Source organism: Drosophila ficusphila, unplaced genomic scaffold, assembly GCF_018152265.1.
Source record: "Drosophila ficusphila isolate 14025-0441.05 unplaced genomic scaffold, ASM1815226v1 contig_198, whole genome shotgun sequence".
Lineage (NCBI taxonomy): Eukaryota > Metazoa > Arthropoda > Insecta > Diptera > Drosophilidae > Drosophila > Drosophila ficusphila.
In genome coordinates this window covers 11907470-11922358 of record NW_025064092.1, presented here as the reverse complement: position 1 = coordinate 11922358, position 14889 = coordinate 11907470, and the positions used below count along the sequence as shown (strand labels likewise).

The window sequence follows — 14889 nt, the reverse complement described above, 5'->3', positions numbered from 1 at the left end:
TGCATCTGGATGGGGTCACCAATTGGACCACTCAACTTGGGCCACAACTGGTGGATTGCCATCAAATGGTTTAAGTTTCTTGTGAACACAAATAAAACTGTTTTTTTCAGAGGCATCTTAGATATTAGATTTAGCTTCTTAACCAACTTATTTTACACTTGTGATTGCCATTGAGCATTGCATACTTTTGCGTGGCCTTCGAAAGTTCGTAGTTCCGACGGGTTCCGCCAGTCTCAATCGCAGTCTCTTACCAATTGGAAGCCTCTTACCAATAAGAAGACAGACTGGTTGCTTGGAGGCGAAGTCAAAGCCGTCTCGGCCATTTATCGATAACCCGGGAACGGGAAGAACGGCTCGCCAGAACAGCTGGGCCAGATTTGTTTGCGAAGCACAGTTAAAGCCAAGTCGCAGACCGGTTTTGGCCGACAAACAAGACAGAAGAAAGAAGAAAGGTTAAAGAAGAAAGGGGAAAGGAGAAAGGGGGAAGAAGAAAGATCTAGTGGCGAAAGAGAAAGCATTCTGCAGCGGCTGCTCTTGGTATTTGGTATTTGTTGACGTGTGCAGCAGGCTGGGAAATGTCCAGATTTTAATCCAACCACAACTGGAACCCCTGAGATCATGGCAGCAAGTGTGGTAAAGACTCCCAAGTGTCCGAGAAGAGGATCCGCCAGAGACCTGGCCAGAGCCACGGCGAGTGGAGGGCCCAAGTCGAGCAACGAGGCCAACTGGTGAGTGCAGCGAAGTCGAGCGGAGGAATGCTAATATGATCTCCATATAATCTGTAAACAGGAACTGGTGGCTCCTCCTGGCCACCGTCTTCCTGGTGACCTTCGCCACGAGGTTCTACAAGGTGACCGAGCCGGATCACATATGGTAATGACCCACTTTCCAGTGGCTCCACCTTCCTGAGCTTCCTTTTACCTAACGATTCCACTCCTCCTCCAGTTGGGACGAGACGCACTTCGGCAAGATGGGCAGCTGGTACATCAACAGGACCTTCTTCTTCGATGTGCATCCTCCGCTGGGAAAGGTGGGTGCTTCCACTGCTTAATTTCAGAAATTTCTAAAAAGAATCCCAACTGATCTGAATACAACTCCTGCACAGATGCTCATCGGACTCTCCGGCTACCTGACGGGCTACAATGGCACCTTTCCGTTCGAGAAGCCCGGCGACAAGTACAACGAGACCCGTTACCAGGGAATGCGATACGTAAGTGGTGCACGAAAGTACGCTACTCTAGAAATTACCTATTATATCCATCCAGTTCTGCACCACTTTGGGCGCTCTGATCATGCCCATGGGCTTCGACACCGTCTACGATCTGACCCGATCCCACGAAGCCGCCTTGCTCGCAGCCGCTTACCTCGTTTTTGGTGAGTGAACCGAAGGGTTGACCCCTTGATGATTTAGTCAGAATCCGACTAATATGGTTATGGGTTACACCACTTTTTGGGGGTTCGGTTAGAAGAGTTTAAAAGTAAGTCAGTTTGGGATGGGGTTGAAAGCTTAGGTTAACGTTCCTGCAATTCCTTGGTAAACAAATCAAACTGAACATTATAGAAGTAGTTTCTTTGGGGATCCTATTACAAGCCTTTCAAATCGAATCAAGTTTAGCAGATGCAGATGCAGATACAAATGCAGATGCACATCCACTGAAACCCTTAACCCATTGTAACCCACATTCCACCCACATTTCACGCACATTCCACCCACACTTTCCACCCCGCACAGATGTGGGCTTGCTCACCCTCAACCAGTACATCCTGCTGGACCCCATCCTGCTCTTCTTCATGATGGCCTCCGTGTGGGGCATGGTGAAGGTGTCGCGGGCGACGGCCGAGGGCGGATCGTACGGGTGGCGCTGGTGGGGCTGGCTCTTCCTCACCGGCACGATGCTCTCCTGCACGATCAGCGTGAAGTTCGTGGGCCTGTTCGTGGTGCTGCTGGTGGGGCTGCACACGGCCACCGAGCTGTGGCTCATCCTGGGCGACCTGCGGCTGCCGGTGGCGGAGACCGCCAAGCAGCTGGCCTGCCGGGCGGTGGCCCTCATCGCATGGCCCGTGCTGCTCTACGTGCTCTTCTTCTACGTCCACCTGAGCGTGCTGAACCGCAGCGGGAATGGCGACGGCTTCTACAGCTCCGCCTTCCAGTCGCGACTGATCGGGAACTCGCTCTACAACGCCAGCATGCCGCGCGACGTGGCCTACGGCTCGGTGGTGACCATCAAGAACCACAAGACGGGCGGCGGCTATTTGCACTCGCACCACCACCTCTACCCCAAGGAGGCGGGCTCGCGCCAGCAGCAGATCACCACCTACACGCACAAGGACGAGAACAACCGGTGGCTCATCAAGCCGCACAACAAGCAGCGCCTGCCGAAGGACAAGCTGCAGGTGCTCCGCCACGGGGACATCGTCCGCCTGGAGCACGTGGCCACCCGGCGCAACCTGCATTCGCACAACGAGCCCGCGCCCATGACCAAGAAGCACCTCCAGGTGACTGGCTACGGCGAGGTAAGTGACTATCCCTAATCCGGATGGTAACCAGGATGGTAATCCCTAAATCTCCTCCTGCTCCTTTGCAGATGGGCGTGGGCGATGCCAACGACGCCTGGCGCGTGATGATCGTGGGCGGGCGGGTCAACCAGACGGTGCACACGGTGACCTCGCGCCTCAAGCTCATCCACCTGCTGCAGAACTGCGCCCTCACCTCGAGCGGCAAGCAGCTGCCCAAGTGGGGGTTCGAGCAGCAGGAGGTCTCCTGCAACCTCAACGTGCGCGACAAGAACGCGCAGTGGAACATCGAGGACAACGAGCACAAGCAACGTGAGTATCTATTGTGGGATGCTGGATGGGGTCACCTAATGCATCTTCTCCTCTGTGCTCCACAGTGCCCAGTGTGAGCTTCAGTGTGTACGCGCCCGGATTCTTCGCCCGCTTCCTCGAGTCGCACGCCGTGATGCTGCAGGGCAACGCCGGACTGAAGCCCAAGGAGGGCGAGGTCACCAGTCGCCCCTGGCAGTGGCCCATCAACTACAGGGTGCGTCCGAACCAATCCCCTCCAGATCAGCACCAGAACTACAACTATTCTTTGCAGGGACAGTTCTTCTCCGGGAGCGCCTACCGCATCTACCTGCTGGGCAACCCGCTCATTTGGTGGAGCAACCTGCTCTTCCTGGCCCTCTTCGTCGCCGTCTTCCTCTTCAACGCGGTGGTGCAGCAGAGGCGGGCTGGCCTGGCCCACTCCCAATCCCACTCACAATCCCACTCCCAATCGCAAATGGTGGCCCAGAGCGAGGAGAGCGAACCCTCGACCACGGACGTCTGCAGCTGCTGTCCCTCGCCGGAGGAGCTCCTCAAGGAGGCGCCTGCCAGTGGGTCGAGTGGGTCGGATGGTCGGTGGGTCGAATCTCCGGAGACCTCCCTGCGGGCGGCCGCCTGGCTCTTCGTGGGCTGGGTGCTCCACTACCTGCCCTTCTGGGCGATGGGCCGGGTGCTCTACTTCCACCACTACTTCCCGGCCCTGATCTTCAACTCCCTGCTCACGGGTGAGTGCATCCTAGAGGTGAATCAGTAGACTGACTTGCATTCCCATAGGCGTCATGTTCAACTACATCGTGCGCAACCTGCCCAAGTGGATCCAGCACGTCATCCTGGGAGTGGTGCTCTCGGTCCTCGTCTACAGCTTCGCCCTCTTCTCGCCCCTGGCCTACGGGATGAGTGGTCCGCTGGCCAACGAGCCCAACTCCACGATGCACAGCCTCAAGTGGCTCTCCACCTGGGAGTTCTAGAGGTCCGTCGCTCCGGGGTTGTCCCCATCAGATGATCCCTGCCCGATTAGGGGAAGCCGAACTGCGAGGAGTGGATGTGGGCCCCAACTGGGCCACCTTTTATTATTTATGAGTAGATGTATAACGTATAGCGTATAGAATATGCCTAACCCTACTGATTACTGATTACTGATTACTGATTACGAACAAAAACAAAAAAAAAAGCCGTTGTTAAGTAGCGAGGAGCTAATGGGAGCTATAGAAGCTACTGGGAACTGTGGGAACTGTGGAACTATGGAAACTGCCTCAGTCGAAGATCCCGAGGTCGTCGAAGCGGCGCAGGGCGTAGCGCAGGGTGTCCGTGGTGCGGGGATTCGAGGAGAACATCAGCTGGACCTTCTTCTTAGCGAAGTCCTGGTCGGTGAGCGCCTCGATGCTGATGTCAAAGGAGTCCTCCTTGCGCATGGTGACCATCGGGAGGAAGGCGTACGAGGAGAAGAACCCGTACAGCTCCCGGGCGCGGATCTCCCGCTGGACGTCCGCGTAGCTGGGCACCACCGCCGAGTGCATCCGCTCGAGGCTCTCCCGCAGCGAGGCGTAGTAGGTCTGGACGAGGAACTCGCGCCGGTGGACCAGCACGTCCAGCTGGACGCTGCTGTTCAGGAAGAAGTTGATGTCGCAGCCCGGGCTGCCGAAGAAGCTGTTCTGGAAGTCCACCTGCAGTAGAGAATTCGGATGAGTTAGGAACCATTCATCCTCCCCAGAAGTAATCCCTGGAATGGAGGGAAGGAGGAAAGGGAACACTCACGAAGATCGCGTCGATCGGCTTGGTGGGCTGCTCCTCGTCGTACTTGTACATGAAGTTGTTAACCCAGAGGTCGCCGTGGTTCAGCACGGTGATCTCCCCGGGCAACGGCCGCCCGGTCGTCACCAGGTTCTCCTTGAGGTTGTCGCAGTGGCGGTGCAGCTTCTCGGCCAGCTGCTCGTAGCCGGGCCACTTGGCCACCACGTTGGCCAGGGTGCGGCACTGGAGGGTCATGAAGCTGATGAACCGCTCGTTCGTCCGGATGTAGTTCTCGTCCAGCATCCCGCTGGTGAAGTGCTCCCGCACACTGGGCTCCTGCAGGATCGGAAGATATTGGATTAAAGCACGTTTCCTTCGATTCCCAATGGATCACCAACTGATCTGAACTCAATGTGTTACCACATCTGACGCAGGCACTTGGTCAGCAAAAATCCCATTCATGATAGGAAAATATTTATTTATGTGCACTTTGGCACCTGTTGCGATTTCGAATCGTCGATCGGAGAACGGGAATCGGGGATCGGGAATCGATTTAGTATACACTTTGTAATGATCACTACAAACTGTGCGATTAAATGGAAATCACATGAAAAGCAGAGAGCTCTCTATGTTTCAATTAAGTTTTGGTGGCTTTGATAGTTTCGAATAGTAAAGCCTTTCAAAGTGCGACTTGAATTGCGACTTGTCTAGGTTGGCAAGAAGCCAAGTTATCATTCTTCAAATGCGAAAGTCACCAGATTACCCGGGAACGTAGTGTTCGAATGTGCGCCTTAATTGATCTGAACTGGTCTGAACTTTGGAACACGTACTTCTAAGTGGGCCTCCAAAAAAAAAAGAAATCATCTGGCGAGTAGATTGCGAGCTGCCGGACGATCTGCCTAATATTTACAACTGGGGGCAGTGGCCGACCTCTGGCAGTCTAATCAGATGCTCCTAGCCTGCTGCTCCTCCCTCTCCCCGCCCCTCTAACCACTAGAATCCCCGATTGGCTCACCTTCTCGGCCAGCAGCATGGAGGCGGCGTGGAACTTGCCCAGCTTGCGCAGGATGACCACGCAGTGCTCCTCGTTGAGGCCGCTCTGCCGGCTGGCCAGCTTGTAGCCGTACTGGGTGAGGTCGTCGAAGACGATGGTCTGGATGGGCTCGCGGGTGGTGTAGAGGCACTTGGCCCCGAACTTCGACCCGTCCCCGATGAGCACCTCCAGCTTGCCGAGCACGTCGAAGTAGAAGATCTTCTCGCGCAGGTAGACGGCCAGCTCCTCGAGGAACTGTGTGGCCGGCGTGATGGCGATGCTCTTCACGATCAGAGCTAATTCCTCGTCCAGCTGCCGCTTGCTGCTCCGGTAGAGCGCCTTCGCCCGGTAGATCTTGCTGCAGTAGTTCTCCCCGCCCCCTCCGCTCGACTCCGCGAACACGATCTTCTTGATCTCCACCCGCATGTCCCGCAGCCCGTCCTCCAGCGCCGCCTTGAAGAAGTCCTCGTTGAGGTACTTGGGCGGCTCCTGGCCCAACCGCTTCTCGTCCAGCTTCATTGCACTCAGTCCTCAATCGTTAATCCTGTCCTGTTCTGTACTCCGCTGCGCCTGAAGGTCCGGATGGGGCTCTAGGTAGCGATCTGTGACTGCGACTGGGAAGCCGTGGCCCCGCCGACGCACTTATATATTTCGAGCCCTTATCAGCGTCGCCGGTAGACGGTATCAGGTGCTGCCGCGTCGCAGTCGCCGCTCGAGCGTATCTCCGTCGCGGGTTTATAGTATAGATCAGTGCTCCATGGATGGGACTCCGAGGGGGGTGGCAATTAGAAAGACACTCAGAGCAGCAAAAGGATTGTATTACCTTGGCACTATTTTGGGGGATTCTGTTCCCCTTTGCTTAGTTAACTCATTTTGAGCACCGACGGTTGGGATCTCTTTAACCTGCGATTAGGAAACCCTTGGCTCAACTACCTCCAGGGAATCCCCGTGAAGACGCAGCCCCTGGCCTCGGCACTCGACTAGATCCCACTCCGATCTCAGCTCTCCAATCTCAGAGCTTCGAATCTCAGAGCTCTCGCACATCCGTATCACCTAGGCGAAGGCGAGCATAGGCATACCCCGAGTCGCAGTGACATCTATGTACATGCACACCTCTCTTGCTTTGAGCATAGTATATCGGTCTTTGTCCCATTATAACAGTGGCCAGGCCAAATAGCAAGTGCGATTGAGCATATCTCGGCTTTGGGAGCCCAAGGAACAGTGACCAGTGCCTGTCCCCCAGAAGAGATTGTGGCTGTTCCAGCGAAGGCGGAACCCGACCTCGTGCGAATCTCGTTCTGGGGGTCTAGAGGTCTGGGGTTCTGGGTGTGGGAAGCCGAGACAGTTGATCAGCGCACCTGTGGCAGGGCATCCGTCGAATACTAACCAGCCAGCCGGAGACCGCGGAATGCCAGCCAGCACGTGGTTCAATCTCGGCGCAATCGGGTGTGCGCATCTGTGCGGTGCAATCTGTTCCCTTCGCCAGATGCGCAAATATCCGAGACGCCGGCCATCCAAAAAGTATGCTAGCCCTGCGAATGGGGTTCAGAAATATACCTATACCTACAGAATATATAGGTATATAGGGGTATGGGAATCAGGGAAGTACCCGAGAGTCTGTGCACAACAAGCCAGACTGCAAGTCACTGGAAAAAGTCTGACCTAGGATGTGGTTTATCATTAGGTGGCAGGTCTTCAAAAACAACAAACCCGGGGAGCAACGTCTTTGCTTTGTTTACCGCGCATATAGCGATGCATATAGCAAATAGCATATAGCATATCGCATATAGCCATTGCATCATGGTCGGGCGTTCGTGCTTTTCGGCCATTCAGCTTTTCGGTTATTCAGCTGTATTGGCCGATATTGGTTGGCGCGGGAGAGGCGCCTCTACGTGGTCAAGTGCCAAGTGGCGAGTGGAGCGATCGAATCGCCCGATAAACCCGAAACCGCATGCACAGGTCGCCGGTGAGTCAGGGATCAGCAATCCGCAATCCGGAGTCCGTGGTTCGCAATTCGCAATCCGCAATCCGCAATCCGGATCGAACTTGACAACAATGGTATGGGGATGGGAATTGGGATCGCGTCTGGCCGCCGTCTAATTAGTTGCCAGTTCCGAAACTAATCTGGCATCTGGCATCTGGGATGACGTATGCGGAGTAGTGAGCGGTCTAAAATTAGACACCCGCCTAGTTTACTTGGCAATTGCCCTGGCAGTGGTGCAACGGAGCTGGACCGGCGGTATCTGCCTATTGCCGCGTGGATTCTGTGGTTTTGTTTCCGAGGGAACGGAGAGCTCGGAGGCGCTCCGTAATTGCGGATCGGCGGGGTTATCGCGATCAACGAACTGAAAACTGAAAACGAAAGCTGGCATCGCTTCATCTGACTGACTGACCAACTGACTGACTGGAAACCGCATATCACCTTCGTATTCCGTTGGGAATCCATCTATCTATCTATCTATCTTATGGGGATAACCCAGTAAGACTTTTCTGGAAGAGACTCCTCGGGTCGAGTTGACCTACGGCGCTTCAACTGCAATCCGTTCGCATTGTTTGCTCAGCCCTAAGCAGGCAAATACAAAACCTTCACACACTTCCACTGCCCGCATAACTCGCTGACCACCACAACACCATAATACCATTATACCATTATATCATATATGTACAGCAAGGCAGACACAATAGGAACGATCTGAGTAAACAGCGCTTCCCCCAGACAATCCTATCTGAAGATCGCAGCTCGACATACCTCGATAGACAAACAGTGCTGCGCATTTCATGAAGATGCGGTTGAGTTCTGTTCGGAACTGCGGTACAATATGATATGATATGTCTCGAAAAGCGAGTGGCCAAAGTACAAAGTAATGGCAAAGTAGCTCGTTGCATCATATTAAGGGCATTGGGGCACTGGAGGAGCCTTTGTGAGAGTGCTTTATAGGGAATTTCGAGATCGCCTTGGGCTGCAGTCCTCGAATTGTGTCAAAACTCGAGTAGCAACAAATGTTTACTTAGCTTTTCATGTCGTATCTGCTTGTCGTGTTTTGTTTGTTGCTTCTGGGAAGCCAGAGCGGGACGGGGAACGGGGGACGCGGTGAGAAAGAGAGGGCGCGATGGCGGCACGCCGCCAAAGTCAGAGATTGCGATAGAAATGCCGGTGAGATAGGCCATCCGCGAATTCGCTGCTGCGCAAAAGATTGCATTAAACTTGAACCAAATGCGGGCCATAATTGTCGATTGGCAAGTTTGCAACTGGATTCCAAGAGCGCCCATACAAGCCCACTTCAGGCGGCCCACCGACTTGTAGGCCAGTCGGGAAGTTAAAAAAAGCTCTAAGTATGCAGTTTAATGGGGAATTAAAATCTTAACTTTTAGGGGTATGCCACTTCGAAATCTGGTCACAATTAGAAAACTTATGGGCTTAGATTTACTGAATTTTGGTCACTTTTCAGCAAACCCAAGTTTTCTGATACCGAACGAACCTATGCATCCCGATCCCTCATACAAATTTTAATTTCGGATTTATATTGAAAACATATCAAACGATTACGTGTTTAATGCAAATACGCTCTGTTTCAAACACATAATAACTAGATAGTGTGACCGACGCAGCCAACACTTGTTGTTGGGCCAAGGCAGGTCACACTCCATTCCATGTACATTCCATGTATGTCTGTATATTCGTGTATTTCATGTAGGCAAAGGCCCTCCCAAAGGCCCCTCTGCAAAAGAGCACCTCTTTGTGTTGCAGCGTAGCTGTGTTTATTTTAGGTAACTTCGATCACATTCTCCTTGATACTCCTTGATTAGAACTTCTTCGGGCTCTTCCTGGTTCACGGGAACTCCTGCTCCTCCTGGGAGAGACCTCCCGAGGCCTCCTCCGCGATCATGGGCATGGGGGACCAGCGGCGCTGCTCGGCGGGGAGGCGCCTTCCCTGGAGCAGGTCGTCCTGGAGCGACAGGAAGCGGGTCAGCAGCGGGTCCCGCTGCCGCAGCTGCAGCTCCATCTGGCGCTGCAGCTCCGGGGACGACTGCTGAAGCAGGTGGCCGCTGGCCGAGAAGAGCAGGTTGGACAGCGAGAGCAAGCCGCTCTGGCCCGTCATCCAAAAGCGGCGACAGAAGGCGACGTCCGTCTCCAGTGGCTCCTGTGGCTCCTTTAGCTCTTCCTCCTCCAGCGACTCCTTCGACTGGCTGCATGCCCTCACCGCAAGGGGAAGGGGAAGGGGGAGGGGGTGAGCGGGATCCCCACCACCCATGCAGCGCGCCATGGCCGCCTTGACCTGGGCGTAGGTCTGGTATGGGCCCACGAAGTCCGGCTGCGGCAGGTGGGGGTAGTACTTGAGGTTGCTGGCGAAGAAGGGCTCGTCCACGCCGAGCGAGGGCATCTGGGAGAAGAGGCGGCTCAGCTCCTCCAAGGGCGTCGGGCAGTGCTGCCCGAAGAGCGGGACTCCGCCTCTCGGAGCACCGAAGTGCAGGGGGCCCGAGCCTGGGGCTCCAAAGTGGACCCGCGATGCGAAGCGCGGCCCCGAAATCCCGATGCCAGAGGAGCCGAAGGGCGGGGCCAACGGAGGGGCGAGGTTCCGGGGGCGGGGCAGGGCCGCACCCCTCGGCCCCTTTTGGGCGGCAGCCATCGCAGTTGGCGGAGCACGGCGCATGTGCGCCGGAAGGCGGTGCATCGGCGGAGGGGCAGCCGGAGCAGCCAGCGCAGCCGGACCCTGCAGCACGGCGGAGTAGCGCTTGTTCACCTTGTCCACGAGGGAAGCGTTTAGCATTTAGGGGGTAAAGGGGGGAAAAAGCCAGTCTTCAGAGACTCACCCAAACACTCGTGTGGATCTTGACCTCCCGCTTGCGGTTCATGTTCTCTCGACTCGAATTCAAACTGATCTCCTTTGCTTGAGGGAAATTTTGATGGTTTCCTTTGCTTGAGGGAAAACTTGATGGATTCCTTTGCTTGAGGGAAAATTAAATGGTTTTTGGCTTTGGATTTGGCTTTCGGCTTTCAGCTTTCACTAACTGATGTTCGCAGTCGGAATGAATGACTTGTCCTTTTTCGCAGAGGAGTCAATCCGAACGTCATCTTTTTTGACGTCTGTCAAAGTTTTCTGGTGCGACTTCAGTTTTGGGTGACCAACACTAGGCGATTTTTCCTATCGATAGGGGTAGCCTCCGAACTAGCGGCCTTTGACCTTTTGCAATGCTTGGCTGCGTGGCCAAATCACCTGGAGGATCCATTCCGTATTCCATTTATTTCCCCCTAGTTTTCCCGCTCAATAAGCTGGTTGAATCCTAGGGTCGCAAATTTGCTAATTTGAAGCGCTACTATGTCGGTGTAAATGAAAATGCCTTCGGTATCCTTTTCCAACCGATTTGAGACATGGAAAAATATCCCAACCCCACATAGTGTTATTTAAATCAAATCAGAAAGTGGCACGCAAATCAGCACTGCGTGTAGATTCGATCTCGGCTGAAGGTCCGCTTTCCGCTTTGCGTTTCTTTGTTGCTTGTTGCTTATAGTGCTTATTATGCTTATTATGCCAACTTAGACTCTTCAGCGCATTCTCTCCTCGAAATGGAGCCCACATCGCCGCTTAGTTGAAAGCCGAACGCCTTTCCGAGCGGATCGCGAGAAAGGTTTCCTCCGAGTTCTGGTTCTGGGATCTGGGTTATTCGTCCCCAAGCGCCGGTGGTTGAGTGGTTAAGTGGTTAAGTGGGTGAGTGGGTGGGGAGGACTTACGGCCCTGGGGATAAAATGCAAAAACACCCTTTGTTGCCGCCTCGAACTCAAACATGGCACAGTGACACCGATTCGTGCTCTTTTCCCGCCGCCCAGATAATTTGTTTGCATCTCTGTGACTCCCATAACATTCGGTCCCCATTATTTCGCATTTATTTACATTTCTGCGAGTGCTCCACTTCCGACGCGAGTGACTCAGGTGTCTGGCATGGGAGTAAATAAACGGCTTTGGCCTTCCGCCAAGCGACCTGAAATGTGAAATAGATGTCCCAATTTAGGCCAATATTTAAATAGATGTCTCAATTCAGACCAATATTTAAGTTATGAAAGGGGTGTGCTCTTCTGGAAGAGCCGAGACGCAGTTGCCAGTGGCCGCTGCTCGCCAACTGCAGCTGCCCAGATGCCAGAGTACAAAGTACGTGCTCCCCAGCCACCCGCAATATCGCTCATCCGCCGTGTTGTTTAGAATCTCCCGCTCAAAACAAAACGGAAAGCGGAGGGCCGCCCTTATCTGAATCGGTAGCCGAGTTCGCAATCACGGCAAAGACGCAAAGCTCTAGCCGGGTTCTGCGCCCGCCGGATAGTGATGATCCACTCGCCAGAAACTAGCCAGGTTTCCTGGCATCTAATGAAACCTTATGAATCCTCCTACCTTGGGAAGGATTCAGCCGAAGAGCTGGCTCCTACCTACGAACAGGTCAGCCTCAACAGATGCAGATGTCCACAGATGCGAATCGCGGATAGAGCCAGGCTTAACCACTCCCGGCCTGAAAGCGAAGCTGGTTCGAACGGGGCCAATAAAACGACAGGCCAAATAATAAAATTAAGTATGCAGGTAAAACCCGGGAGAAATCCCGCGGACACGCGTCATCTTGTCGGAGGAACCGCCGGCTCTTCTGCTCCTTGAAGAGAGTCCTTAGATCAGGTCGACGACGGGTCGCTCCTAACTACCTGATAACTGCTGGCGGACCCCTTATCGGTCACAATGGGTTTTTAATCTCCTTCTGACCTGACTCCTTATAAATGCGCGAATATGCGGGCGAGCAGGATCAGTTGACTTCTTAAACCGAACGGAGCTGTTTCTCTTAAGCCGCGAAACCGAGTGCTAAATTATTCGAAATTCCGGAATATGCAAACGAAAGCTGTAGTCCGCTTTTAGTTCAGTGTCAGTTGCTTATGAACAATAAAGAGGCGCTTTGAGCTCCATAAATATACGATTTGGTGAGAGACTGTACCAAAACCACTGTGCGGTGGACTTGCCAGGCGTTCAAATATCAATCGACAGCAAGTCTATTGGAGTCTCCCAGGAATCCAAAAAACTGGGTATGTTTCTTAAGTTTTAAATACGAGTATTTAAAGATACATACTACATACAAGTATAAGATACATGAGAACGCTTTGAGCTGCCATCGTTTATTGTTGAATCCCCTACTTGTCGTGTTGTAATTCAGCATCCTGCTTAAGTACTCACTCTATTGCTCAACCACAACCACTGTGCGGCGAACAGCTGACTGAGCTGACTGCTCCGATGAGTGAAAGCTCCTCGGCCGAGCGTCTCCCGAAAGCCGAAGGGGCGAAGGCGAGGAGCGAGGAGCAGGGCAGGAATGGTCGGGGCCGAAGCCAGACAGAATGCCTCTGGGCTCCATGACCAGATGATGACACTCGAATTGGGTTAGGCGCAATTTGGGGCCACGAGCCAACCTCACTGAGAGATGCGAAATGCGAAGTACGAAATGCGAAATGCCAAATGCGAGATACACGGCATGCGTCAGCTCTGCCGCCGTTTCTTTGTTCTGCGACGTCGACGTCGACTGCGGCAGCGGCAGCGGCAGCGGCAGCAAAGGCGCTGATATGATAGCAGGTACTAGGTATCTGGCAGAGCGTGCTGTTTCTGCCCGAAAAGTGCAGCGCAGGGTATGCTCGGTTTCGGTTTCGGTTTCACTTTCACGGGAACCGCAGAGCCCGCCGATCTGCAACCTAAACGCATTATAGTTTTCGGTTCTTTTCTGTTTATTCGGAACCTTTCGGGATTAGACACTTTTACAACAGGGTGGCGGGTCCCTCAACAGGTATCCGCTAGTCGGCTAATGAGCCATATGGCGATATGCTCGCGGCTCTCCCTGCGCACTCGACTCCACGGCGCTGATATATTCTTGGAATTATGCACAAAGACCATAGACTATATGGCACTTGCATAAAGCGACGGCGGCGGGTTCATTCCGCTCGGAAATCGGGAGAGCGCGCTGCTTCGCTGGCGACTGCGGCGTCGGCAGAGCCAACAGCGGCGGTAACAATTGCTGGCAGTCCATTTTTGAGCTTCAATCATTCGCGGGCACTTTGTTGTTGTTGGTCCAACCAGTTGGGCGGTGCGCTTAATATTCGTGTATTCTTCTTAAAAATAGTAGTGAACCTTCTGTGAAGCCAAATTAAGTGGGCAGAAGAGTAAGGAACTCGCGGGTTCCCGAATTGAAAACCTATTTTCCGGTGCAATTTTCTTGGCCCTGAGACTCACTTTCGGACGCTGCGTAGATCGGTTTCTTTTTTTTTTTGCTCATCATCAACGAAGTGACGTCAAACGGGAAATATACAAACGACTCTTTGTGTTTTCCGCGTGTCCGTGTGCTTTTGTTTGTTTGTTTTTTCTGTGAGTGTAACAGGCACTAAACAGGGAACCTTTTGGGCGAAAACAACTTCGAGCTATGCGAGTATCGCTGATGAAACCTGTGGACATTGTGACGCAAGTAGAACTTCGAGTGACAGAAGCCCCGAAACAGCAATCAATTCGGCGACCGCCAGCCTAAAAGCAAGGAGCAGCTGCAACAGCCGGCGACGAAGGTGCAACACGGAGACAGCAGCAGCAGCAGCAGCATGTTGCTGGCGGCGACCGCTGCAAAGGAACTCACGCTGGCGCCCTCTGGTGCAGCAACCAAGCGAAAGACGGATTACGAGCAGCACGAGCAGCGCAAGCATCACAGGAGCAACATTATCTGCTGCAGCAGAAACAACAGCAACAACAGCAACAGCAGCAACAACAGCGGCTACAGTCGGCAACTGCAACAGCACAGGCAGCAGGGCAAGATGTATTACAATTCCAATTCACGACCTTCTTGGGTGAGATTCCGATCCACGGCCACTAACAGCGATGTCTACAATGTAGCAACAGCAGCAACAGCAGCACCAGCAGCAACAACAATAACAGCAACAGCAACAGCAACAGCAGCAGCAGCAACATGTGAGTTTGTGATTCTTTCCTTCTTTGCTTTGCGCTGCTTTGCCTGTTTACTTAGCGTTCGCTTTGTTGTTGTGATTCGGTTTAATCGCAGCCACACGTTTCGGGCGTTTCGGGTGTGCATCCAAAACAGCTGTGCACACTTGCAGCAATCAGCTGTTGGTTACCCATACGCACAGTGGGCCAGGCAGGCTTCTTTCGCAAAACAATTACTTGAGCAAATCGTAAGGTGAATTCTTATCTACCGATGCCACTACTTACTACTGGTAGGCTATCTTAAAAGATTTCTTTACCGAAATTAAGGGAGAGTTATAAACCTTATAAAATAAATAAATTATGTAT

General features: G+C 53.4%; 4 protein-coding genes across 5 annotated transcripts in view; 2 read left to right on the top strand and 2 right to left on the bottom strand.

The window, feature by feature from the left end:
• Positions 1-333: 333 nt before the first annotated feature.
• Positions 334-3949, top strand: LOC108097314 (protein O-mannosyl-transferase 2). Its single transcript, XM_017199531.2, has 10 exons — positions 334-728; positions 790-873; positions 946-1030; positions 1106-1210; positions 1266-1374; positions 1733-2514; positions 2586-2826; positions 2892-3040; positions 3098-3548; positions 3598-3949. The coding sequence occupies exons 1-10, from the start codon at positions 619-621 to the stop codon at positions 3789-3791; spliced, it is 2310 nt and encodes a 769-aa protein (XP_017055020.1). The 5' UTR covers positions 334-618; the 3' UTR covers positions 3792-3949.
• LOC108097315 lies at positions 3854-6197 on the bottom strand. The gene is made up of 3 exons (XM_017199532.2): positions 5570-6197; positions 4579-4890; positions 3854-4487 (listed from the first exon to the last, which is right to left on the bottom strand). Exons 1-3 carry the CDS (start codon positions 6104-6106, stop codon positions 4077-4079), a joined length of 1260 nt encoding a protein of 419 aa, XP_017055021.1. The 5' UTR covers positions 6107-6197; the 3' UTR covers positions 3854-4076.
• Positions 6198-9287: 3090 nt separating this feature from the next.
• LOC108097224 lies at positions 9288-11014 on the bottom strand. The gene is made up of 2 exons (XM_017199383.1): positions 10400-11014; positions 9288-10329 (listed from the first exon to the last, which is right to left on the bottom strand). The coding sequence occupies exons 1-2, from the start codon at positions 10439-10441 to the stop codon at positions 9418-9420; spliced, it is 954 nt and encodes a 317-aa protein (XP_017054872.1). The 5' UTR covers positions 10442-11014; the 3' UTR covers positions 9288-9417.
• Positions 11015-12373: 1359 nt separating this feature from the next.
• LOC108097223 (AF4/FMR2 family member lilli) overlaps positions 12374-14889 on the top strand; it is a 33597-nt gene continuing 31081 nt past the window's right edge. Inside the window, exon 1 of one of the 2 annotated variants that reach the window (XM_017199382.2) lies at positions 12374-12641. Coding sequence is in view for 1 of the 2 variants with exons in the window: in XM_017199378.2 (XP_017054867.1) it covers positions 14187-14550 (364 nt within the window). In the remaining variant the exon portion in view is untranslated. Of the gene's footprint in view, positions 12642-13620; positions 14551-14889 lie in introns of those variants that run through there. The other variant, XM_017199378.2, reaches the window with a different exon arrangement.

Excerpts from the sequence above, each read along its gene's own strand:
- LOC108097314 (XM_017199531.2), top strand. The coding sequence starts at position 619 with ATGGCAGCAAGTGTGGTAAAGACTCCCAAGTGTCCGAGAAGAGGATCC. Across the intron at positions 1,375-1,732 it reads AGCCGCTTACCTCGTTTTTG|ATGTGGGCTTGCTCACCCTC; the intron begins GTGAGTGAACCG and ends CACCCCGCACAG. Across the intron at positions 3,549-3,597 it reads CTTCAACTCCCTGCTCACGG|GCGTCATGTTCAACTACATC; the intron begins GTGAGTGCATCC and ends GCATTCCCATAG.
- LOC108097315 (XM_017199532.2), bottom strand. The coding sequence starts at position 6,106 with ATGAAGCTGGACGAGAAGCGGTTGGGCCAGGAGCCGCCCAAGTACCTC. Across the intron at positions 4,891-5,569 it reads CCATGCTGCTGGCCGAGAAG|GAGCCCAGTGTGCGGGAGCA; the intron begins GTGAGCCAATCG and ends CCGATCCTGCAG. Across the intron at positions 4,488-4,578 it reads AGCCGATCGACGCGATCTTC|GTGGACTTCCAGAACAGCTT; the intron begins GTGAGTGTTCCC and ends TCTCTACTGCAG.
- LOC108097224 (XM_017199383.1), bottom strand. The coding sequence starts at position 10,441 with ATGAACCGCAAGCGGGAGGTCAAGATCCACACGAGTGTTTGG. Across the intron at positions 10,330-10,399 it reads AGATCCACACGAGTGTTTGG|GTGAACAAGCGCTACTCCGC; the intron begins GTGAGTCTCTGA and ends CTCGTGGACAAG.